The sequence below is a fragment of the Terrapene carolina genome, unplaced genomic scaffold (assembly GCF_002925995.2).
Source record: "Terrapene carolina triunguis isolate 2854851 unplaced genomic scaffold, T_m_triunguis-2.0 Scaffold211, whole genome shotgun sequence".
NCBI lineage: Eukaryota > Metazoa > Chordata > Testudines > Emydidae > Terrapene > Terrapene triunguis.
In genome coordinates this window covers 20,444,805-20,455,692 of record NW_020664562.1, presented here as the reverse complement: position 1 = coordinate 20,455,692, position 10,888 = coordinate 20,444,805, and the positions used below count along the sequence as shown (strand labels likewise).

General features: G+C 38.2%; 1 protein-coding gene across 1 annotated transcript in view; it reads right to left on the bottom strand.

Annotated features, from left to right (window-relative positions):
* Positions 1-1,499: 1,499 nt before the first annotated feature.
* LOC112119086 (dihydropyrimidine dehydrogenase [NADP(+)]) overlaps positions 1,500-10,888 on the bottom strand; it is a 601,635-nt gene continuing 592,246 nt past the window's right edge. The window contains exons 22-23 of the mRNA XM_024217640.3: positions 7,604-7,744; positions 1,500-3,079 (exon numbers count right to left, since the gene is read on the bottom strand). Of these exons, the coding sequence (XP_024073408.2) occupies positions 2,909-3,079; positions 7,604-7,744 (312 nt within the window). The 3' untranslated portion in view covers positions 1,500-2,908. The remainder of the gene's footprint in view (positions 3,080-7,603; positions 7,745-10,888) is intronic.

Below are 10,888 nucleotides of genomic sequence, written 5' to 3'. Positions count from 1 at the left end.
ATAACAAGAGGGGGAAAAAACCCTCTGAACTGCATGACTGTTCTTACCCTCCCCAGTAAATGAATTCTATTTTTGACTGTTAGATGCATCATTTCTTCATGAGGTATGGGTTTTACCCCTCCAAAGTTTACTTGATAGCTCCTTAGGCACACAGGTATATCAATTAGCCTACACTGCCTAATGATGTATTGTAGCAAAAGTCTGGATTTTGGCTGCTACATAAAATAATGTTTTTGCTAGTATGCCATCTACTGCTGTATATGCTTATTATACTTTTGGCAGGTCTCTTGTGGTGCTATATATTGAGGACAAGCCATATTTACCAAGTGTGACAGTCTCCAGTAGAGTAGTGAAGTCAGGAATGGCAAAGAAATGGATGTATACTATGTGGCATGGTACAGTGAGCAAGTGTAGCACCCCAGAAGAGAATTACATAACATGACAAAGATGGCTGTGTGCTTTCTGACATCCCATAGAAAAGTTAAAGCGCATCAATATGGCCTGGAATAACATGTCCACCATTTCATACATCTACTAACCATGGTCATAAGATGATAGCTGCAGAGGTTCTGAATACAGCCAGTCCTCGGATTTATGGCACAATTGGTTCCTGAACATTGCGTTGTAAGTCGAAACGTCATAACTCGGAACCACGATACACTCCATTGCAGGACTGAGTGTCGTAAAGTCGAAACCAATTGTCATAAGTCAAATCAGGAGGGCAACTCAGAAACGTCATAAGTGCCGTTCGTCATTACGTGGAACGCCGTAAAGTCGAGGACTGCTTGTACCATTTTTGTGCAACTCTCACTCAAGCACACACTGCTTCTCAACCAGCTTCTTGATTGAAAGAGATTCAGAGGCTGTATGTATACAATCTCAAGACCTAGCTCCTCCTATAATGTTCCTAACACATGGAGTTAGCTGAAGGGCTTTCACCATGAGAAAGAGGTATGGATAAGATATTATTATGGGATATAGAGGCCCAAGGCCTCCAACAAAATCCCATGGAAATATTTGCTAAGCAACACAAACATTTGTTACCATCTCAGTATGCAAACAGTGAAAGGAGAGAGCAAAAGAAAGCTTTTAGTTGAGTCACTAAAGTCCATAACTGCCAAAGGGTCACATCAAGTAAGAGTGAGCTGTCAAATAGACCATGCTAGAGTAGAGGAGATACTTTCTACAGGGTAAATGACCCATTAAAAAAAGCTAGACAGGCAAAATGTGTGTGTGGAGAAGGCGGAGTCAGAGGGTGGAAAAGAAAGATGAGGATAAAGGAGGACAGAGATTTTTGAGAGGGATGAGGATCATGTAACATGGCACCCTAAACAATTAATGAGCATGCATATGTAACTTAACTCATTAATCATCTTGGAGTGAATTTTAGGATCATGAAAGACCATCTGACAGCAAACTTAAAATGCCACATACAAGAAAACCTATTTAGTAAATGAATATAGACAAAAAACCCAAGTTGATTAATGCTATTTATTTATAATTAGGCATACATATGTAAACAGAAGAACAGAAAATTCTGAAATGTGTATAATCAAAGGTTATGAATTTTCCTGATCACATAATTAACTGAACAGACACATTATTATTATGAAACAAATGGCTTTATATTCAGATATGGGTAAAGAAAATAGCAATACATTTGTATGAGACAGCTCCTAGTGAGAATGAAAAATAGCTAAGGCTCTTTAGCAATCCTGGCAAATCTATATTTTGTTTGGGCTGTAACATGACTGTAGCCAAACATAACCACTCGGGATGAATAGGGGGAGGAGGGGGAAGGAGAGAGACTAACCCAGTACATGTACCATAGAAGCTACGTCTACACTATGAGCTAGGGGTGTGATTCCCAGCTCGCATACACGTACTCGCGCTAGCGTGAGTATAAATAGCCGTGTAGCCACCGTAACACAGACAGTGGAGGCACAGCTCGTGCTAGCTTGATGGGAACTAGCACAAATGTGTTTACTTGAGCTGGAAATCACACCCCTAACTCATAGTGTAGACGTAGCCATAGAGAGACACAGAGAGGTAACATATTCCATTCTCACGTAATGAAACTATAGTTGCTGAAGCATTAATTGGCATAATTAAAAAGTTACGTATTTAGAATATGTCTATGCAGAAAGAAAAGGTGCTAATAATCAAAACCTGACGTAACACCTGGATTTTGTAATAACACAGTTTAAAGCATTTTAAGAAGTGTGCTGTGATTGTTCAATAGAGGAAATCTAAATCTAGACACCAATTCAAGTCACAAATGTGAAGAGTGCAATATAGGTCAATGGTTAGCAAATGTATTTTTAAAAGAGTCTAATGTAAGGTTGAATTGAGGAAGCATTAAGAAAATACTATATTGTACACTGTAGCAGTTGAAAGAGATTAATCCAGATTGGAAATGCTATTTTAAAGCTCCTTTCACTTCTTTTCATAGACAAATAGCACCCCGCATTGCTTTGTTTGCATAGTATGTAGCTAATTACAATTTCAAAGAAACTTTTTAGAAATTAAATGTCATGTTTAATTACAAAATGTCTCCTTGGAAACAGTTTCCTTGTATGTTGAATTGTAGTCAGTTAAAAAATGCTCACTTAATTATGTTTAAACTAGAAACTCTATAAAGATTAAACATCAAATACAGAAATTTGCAAAAGAAAAAGTTGTGCTTTACATAATGGACAACTGACAGCTAATAACTGACTAACTGTTGCTGCTCTGAAATCTAAGAAAATAGTTTGCCTTAAAATAATCACTGGAGAAAATAGCCATAATTATGAGGGCTATCAACATTACGTATTTTAATACAGTTAAAATTTCAAGTACTAATTGGAAAGCAAATTTACCGCATCATGGAAATGTAAAGTTCACATTAACTGCTGGACTGATCACCTCAACACATTGGGTTCACAGCTAAGGGCAGGCCTCTCTTTGGTTCATAAGGTGTTGTCCTGGAAACCATTCTGATGCAGTCAATAATAGGGCAGACACTGAGACAGAGATTGCATCCTGTACAACTGTCAGTAACAGTGGGCAGGTGGGTTTCTGGATCAAACTGTATAGCCTGCAACAAGAAATAAATAGTATTGATGTCACTTATGGAAAAGGTCAAAAATAGCCCCATTTTAGTATCTGCATTTTATGTCTTACAGTACTCTGTACTTCACGGCGTGTGTGTGTGATACTGCACTGCAGCTATAGCAACAGTTTAAATTCTAGGGGGAAAAAAACATTTTAAAATTAGAACTATAGGGCCAATTTACTCCCTGCTGAAAGCCCTGCATCGTAAATTGAGTTACCCAAAGGATGAATATGGCCCACAAAGTTTAAAGTTCCATTAAGATATTTTTCCTTCACGGGAGGAAAATCATTCATGACACAGCAATTCACCAGGTTTACTGGTACAGAAGAGATATCCAAACCAGTCCTGTATGGATTCTACGTGAGACACACTGCAAATACCATCATGTTTTTTTTTTTTTTTTTACTTTTATTCTCTGCAAGATGCAAACAAGCTAATTTAAGAAAATCTAGCGAGGAATGGCACATACTTTGCCACTTATGATTCATTTTATTTGCAAGCCTTAGAAAGCTAAAAGGGACATCTGGGGTGAGAGCGGATAGGACTGCTTAATTTCTGACATTTCCAAGGACTGTGCCCTCATTAATGATTAGCATGAAAAAGATTTTTAATATGTTGTCATAATTGTAGCTTCAATAAGCCACCTATAAAATACCAGTTTAAAAAACAAAATCAGACTAACTTCAAACTCTTCATTGATTAAGGAAAAAACAGAGTAAAAAAGAAACAAACAAAATGTTGGCTATGTAAATTAGAGCAGGAAGCTTTGTACAGGCAGAGAGCTAAAGTGGAAAATTCAAGGAATTCTGTGTTAAGTTTCCCCTACAACTTTCATTCTTCCCTTGCAATGTATTAATAGTAAGATCTTCCGATGTATGATCATTGGGGCTCTTGATTTGGCCTTTTCCTACCCTACTGTAACAGTATTACTCATAGGAGACTTATGGGGCATAAGACTTATACAGGCACTCATCTTCACGCCCTGGGAGTAGGTACATTGACTTCAATGAAATTACTGACACTGTGTAAAGTGAAATGGATGCAGGTATTTCCAATATTGGGAACTTGGTGAGATTCTTCTCAACTACTTTCAGGCAGGCTTTGGGGGAAAGGGAGTATTTGTTTCCTTCTGGAATCACACACACTGTTTTTAGGAGAGGTTCTACAGTCTGCTCCAGCAGCAGCACTGACTGCTCTAAATATGGCCTTCTCTGGGCTTCCCAAGCTCTGAAACTCAAGAACATAAGAGATCTGAGGTTTCCCAATGTGTATTTTTGTGTTCCACTAGTAAAGAGGCTCATGAATAGTAGTAGCAGTAGGCTGACATCTCACTCTCCAAAGTATTAACTGAACCAGTCTGAACCTCCAAGTTCTGGTCTGGTTTGAGAGACAAATAAAGGTTTTGTATGTTAGCAGGACTAGTTCATCTATCTCTAATGACAATGCATTTCTTGAAGGGGATAGTACATGGTGATGTGGCAATGATTAACTCAGAAGTTCTGATTCATTTGTGCTCAACTTCACATTAATTACACTTTTTTTTGCTGTAGTCATACAAAGTGAGGTCTCTGCAGAGACTAAAGAATGGGTGTGTCCAGCAAGCTGAATATGTTGGATTCACAAAAATCTGCATTCAGCAGAAGACAAATTGTGTTTTTTTTTAATGTTTGATCCCTTGCAAGTAAGAGATGGAAAAAAACATTCTTCACATCATGAAAAGCTTCAGGGGTCTGTCTGTTTTTTTTTTTTTATTGCTGATTTTTTTAAAGTTATATCAAAGCAAGTTGCATTAAATGTGAAATCAACTCTTACCTCCCTAAGGGCTACATCCTCCCCTAAGGTGGGAAATCTTATCGAAGGGAAAACACTACTGCAAAACTTTTATGCGCGTCAGAGTAGAAAGGGCAGTTGCTTGTGGATGCTAGAGACAGTGCTGCTTTCTCCTTTTTGTGGGCCACCTCTTTAACCACAAAGACAGGAAGGAGCCACAAGTAGATATAGGGCCAGATCTCCTGCTGACATAAATCAGTTTAACTTCACTAATGTGAAGATTCATATCAGCTGATGATCTGAGCCATGGTCTCTATCTTAAATCAGAGTGTCTTCTCCTATGCATGGCTCACTGTGTAGAAAGGTCTTTATATTATATATTTTGGATTAGTTTGGCACATGGAACCTGTAATTTAGACAGGTGTTTTAAGTAAATTTTTCCAGTTTAGCCCATGGAAGATTGTTTGGCGTATCTTAGCCTTACTATAAATATGGTACTATTCTACAGTAAAATCCCCCAACCCTGCAGTATTGCCATTGTAAGGGCCAGTATATTAGACTGTTACTGTAGAATATTGTAGAACTTAATTATGGTGATGCCCTTAAAAAAAATCTTTTGTAAGAGATACAGTTATTGTGCGTCTGTCTTGTCTTCTGTGTCCCACAGAATCCTATCATATTGTGCGCTGCTTGTTTTTTTGCTTTCTGTGCATTAGCGCTCCATCTCCTTCCTCCCCCCTTTTTTTTTTGGAAATGCCTCTATGGAATCAGATGCACTGTTTCCTCTGAGTGCTTCATTTTCTGGTAACCTCTGTTATCTAAATGAACTTTACAAACTGCTTGCTTGGTGCCTGCAGGCACTTACAATATCCTGCATATTGCCAGGTAACCTTTACCAGAATTGCAGTCCGATCTGCCTGCCCCACCTCAGCGAAAACTCACACCCCTCCAGCCTGCAAACTGCCAGTGGACATGCTGACAATGATGGCTGTGTAAGAGGAAAACAAGCGCTGTCCTTGTGTGTGTTTAGTAATCTGGAACTTGTTGTCCAGTGTGTTTCCATGTTTCTCTGTTTGTGTAAGGACCCAGAGGACTTCTAATGTCCTTACACAGAGTGCTTAAAAGACTTATCATGGTTTAACTGCTTTATTTACCAAACAAATTTTGATTTAAAATGACAAAAATGGCTTTTTGAATTTGAATTTTGAAACTGTATTTGCATTTACAACATTAAAACCATTTCCTATTGGGATAATTTTTGCTAATAAAATAGCTTAGGGTAGTTGGGTGAAAGCTTAGGTCTCATGACATTACAGTGACTCTCCCATTACTATGACATGGTTTGGTGGACTGAGTGGAGATTTGAATCAAGAAACTCTGCTCTATAGGGCTTGACCCTGCAGTGGAGCAGAGGAATGCTGTGGAAGCATGGAGAGCTTTGCTGCTTATGATCCAGCGAATGGGAGAGGGCCCTGCAGGCTGCTAGGCCAGGAGGGACACTCAGCATCATTGCTAGAAAAATTAGGCTACTGTCAGAGCACAGTCTGGGTTTAGATTAAACATTTATTTTCTCTTATCAGTTTTTGTAAGTGCTTGGCTTTTCCCCGGATTAATTGTTGTGGTAAGTGATTTTTACAAAGAAAGGTTTACAAAGAAAGGTTATTTCTCTCACTATATTTAGTTAAAAATCAGTTTAACTACCAAACACACTGAATTCAAAATAAAGTAAAAGTCACTGAAAAATATAACATTGTTGCCTACTTAAAATACAGCCTCCTATACTGGGTGTGTAGGAGTCATGAAAATTAATGCTGCCAGGAGTATTGACTTCCATAGGGATTCTAGTGGATCCTACTTTGGTTTGAGAAGAGAACAGGTCACCTAAAATGGCTAATCCTGTCTCTACTATCTTCTTATTGGATGGGTAAGTCCCTCAAAATCCTGCAGATGTGCAATAGTAGGGCAAGGAATAGTTGACAGAATTAACAGTGAATTTCACAGAACTATATGTTACTGTACATGGTAGAATTCAAGGAATAAATAGCTTGCTTTCAACAGTTCTCCCAACTCAAAACAATGACATATGCCAGGTGCAGTGATTTCTGGACCTATCAACCTACCAGGCCCTCTCTTCTTCCCTGTGGAAGTTAATTCATCATCTTGGAGGGTTGATTCACACAGAAATGGAAATCTTTCCCAAATCAGGGCTGATTCCAGCTTAGTTAGTTTGACAAACCTCAGGCAAGGTTTCAATTTTTGAACAGGTATCTGGCAGGTGGGCATATTTTCTTTCTTCCCACTGCCCTGTGGGCTTGACAGGGGCGAATCCTACCCCCTCTCCCTTAGTTACTTAAGGACCTTTGAAGAATTGAATTTGCAGCAGTCCATACTGGGTCCTCCTTTATTTACTTCCCATCAAAACCAAAAAAACAAAACAAAAAACTCCTGATGATGTAGATGTCATAGAGATAACTTCTGAGGGACTAAAAGAGGTTGTGAAGAGGAGTTTCTGTTCTATTCAACACAAATCTCCAACAAAGTCCATAATGGACAACCCCTACAACCGGATCAGTCAGGGTTCTCTCAGTATAGCTTAGGAGCATGCTGGTGTTAAAAGTCGATATTTTATACAGCTATTTTTGTCACATGCTCGTTAACAGAAGGTGGATTGTTTCTGTCTCAGCAACAGAAAGATAACTCACTGTGCCTTTTTGCTAATTACAGCCATGTTCTTACCTGGTAGCCAGAATCATTACAGGTCATGTAGCATTTGCCACAGTTGATGCACATTTCCTTGTCAATCAGAGCCACAACTTGCTCTGTGTTGCTAAGATCACCATATGTTCCAATGTACTGCAGTGCTTTTCCAATTACATCCTAGGGAGAAAAAAACTGAATCACTTAGAAGGTACCCAACTTTTGTATTTTTATGTTTTTGTTGTTTTTTTTTATAGCCATATAAGAGCACTCTACAGTATTTTAACATGGGAGTTTCTTGCAGACACTACGGCAATGTTTACAGTTTTTGAAATAAATGTTAAAATTTGTCAAATTTCACACTTCCTATATCGTAAAATGTAGATAAAGGGTATTGAATGTCTATAAAATTAAACTGCAGGCAGATCTACAAGTGTCTGTCTGTCCACATTTAGCATTTAGCACTTGATTTTAAATGCGCTATTTAATTAACTTATGCTTAGCCACCATTATGTAGCACTACAGGGAACAAAATGGGGCACAAAAGAGAAGTGACATGGCACATGCAATCTGGTTGTCCTTGGTCACTTTTCATTAGCACAGATTTAAGAACTCACTGCAGGAAAAGAAAGGGGCATCATTAAAGAACAAGGGACAAAGAGAACAACAATTGCTTTTCTCTCCTTAGAAAGACAAGCAAATGGCTTGAGAATCAGCTCTTTATTGCAAACTTACAATACCAGGGCCTCATTCCACAAATCCTTATTCAAGGGAACAACACTTTTGCTTTCAAGGGGACTACCTGTGTGAATGGAAGTTTGCAGATCCCTAAACACTTGCTGAATAAAATGCAATTATACTTAGAGAAGGCTAAATGTGACACATCAGATGCAAACAAGTTCATCTCTCTTAATAAACAAAAAGTAGAAAACAACAATGTAAACCACTTTGTGCTTCCTGTGTGTTGTGCTTGTCAGCTGTAGATCTCTCAGCAGTTTAGTAGGGTGGGTAAGCATTATGTTCCCATTTTACATGTGGAATAACAGATGCACATAGAAGTTCAATGACATGTCCAAGATTACAGAGTGAGTTGATAGCAGAGAGGGGAATAGGACTCAAGTCTCTAGGGATTAATTTAACTGTCCACAGCTATCCCCCAAAGAAAACACTCTAATAGTTTGTTACAGTGATTGTCTTTGGTTTTTCTCACATGATGAAGAACATTCCCATGCCATTGTTCTTTTTGTTTGTTCATCAGATTAAGTGGACCATTGCTTGACACATGAAGTACGTAAGACATTTCAGCAACAGTGAAAAACAGTTGTCATTGTTTTATAAAGCATAGCAGAACTCAGTGTTTAGTGGTACTCAGGCTTGCTACCTCAGTGTCCCTTCCTTGCAGTAACCATACAGGTAACCCACACAGTGAGGGGCAGGGAGACTCCTTACTCTGTCTGTGATTTGGGGACATGGTCACTGGGTCAATAACTACGACATTTCACTGCCCAAAACCCTCTCCTGCGGGAGTTGTAGCAGCTGCAGGCAGCACCATCAGTAGCTGATGGGCTGCAGTAGCGTCCGAGGAGCTGCTGCAAAGGTTGCTCCATAACATTCCTGGTGGAAACATTCTAGCACAAAGCTCATTGCAGAGGGTGACCTGATTTCACCCTTTACAAGCAAATGGGGTGATTCACTATCTTCCCCTGAATCAATATACACAATCAATTGTGCCCAAAGCAAATGGAAAGTATTCTCTTTCTCAAATCCTGTCTGCACAAAAAGAAGAATGTGTACTTATATATATATATATATACATATTAATAGTAGTATTCTACAGTGCTTGTATTAAAAAGCTGCCATAGTTACTCTATATTCCAAGCACAGGGAAACCGGGTATCTCAGATACTGCTGTGTGCTAACTGTTAGCATATGCTGAATTTTTAATGCCCTATATTTTTAATGTGTGTATTGGCATTGGCAGTAAAAGAATGTTACTGTGATACTAGCCTCATGGACAGTGATCTTGGGGGAAAATATAACTGAATTCAATCAAATCATGAAAGCAACAAAACTCTCAATTTTCCCCATCAGACGAGGTAACCTCCTGTACATATCTCTGACTTAATATGCCTTACTGCATTGTCTGATTTGCTAAAAACCATTGACAGAAAGTTGTTAATTATGGCAATTCACTTTGTGTGGAACACAGTGAATTTCAGGATTGGGATTTATGCTGTTGTAGCCTATTTAACTTCCTGCTTTCTAAATGTGGTGGGATTGAACACCAACACATTTTCAAAGATTCATAGTGCTGTAAGTTGCCTAGATATTATGCAAAGGTGCTATCTAAATTGACTTTTAACAAAGGACCAGAGGTTGCAAAATCTGTTAAAATAATTTTAAAGATTCTACATAATTAAGATAAATTTGGACTAAACAATGAAAGCAGTGACACGAAGGTAAATTTTATCTTTTGCTTCAAAAATATGCATAACTCAAAGTACTAGCTAGATCTCTGTACGTTATAGGAGCTGCAGTACTGAATTTCTACTAATTTTCCATACTAGATCAGGTAATAATTGTGATTATCATTATGGATTTGATCCAAGTCAATTGAAACCCCCGCAGGTCAAGCTCCATATGAGAAACAGACAACCTCTGTCTAGAACTGCATGCTTCAAACAGTTTAGGTATCATCTGCATGATCAAAATATCTGATGCAAAATTCCTCACTTTTTCCTCTTGTACTCTTCAGTGGAACATACAAAAATATTTATTCTCCAGGAATACAAGGTATTTGATCAATGTACCTTGCATCAAGTTTTTGAATAACCAATTTCCTGTTCCATCCTATTGTAATCTCTCAAAAATGGGATCCATTGTGAAATATGTACATGTATATTATTTATATTTGTATTACTTATTAAATTAACCATATCCAAAGCCTTCTTTTCTAAAATTTCAGACACCACAAATTGCTGCAGGATGGGATTCAGAAACTAAGGGGTTTTATTATTATTTGGAATGACCTCATTTTCAGAGATGCTAAGCACTCCCAGATCATCCTGATGCTACCTTTCAAAACAAGATAAATATAATCTTAGCTGTTATGACTGCAAAGGAAAGCTTCAAAATGTGAATTAAATGTAAACTGATCCTGCCTGGTCTTCCTGAGCCTGCATAGAGTTTGAGGGGTGTGAATGGCTCCCATTCATCTCCAGAAGCTTGCCTGAACTCTGAGACTTAACAATGATAATTTAAATGACAGTATTATTATATAGTATGAGGTGACATTTTCAGCTAATGCACCTAGCCATCACTATG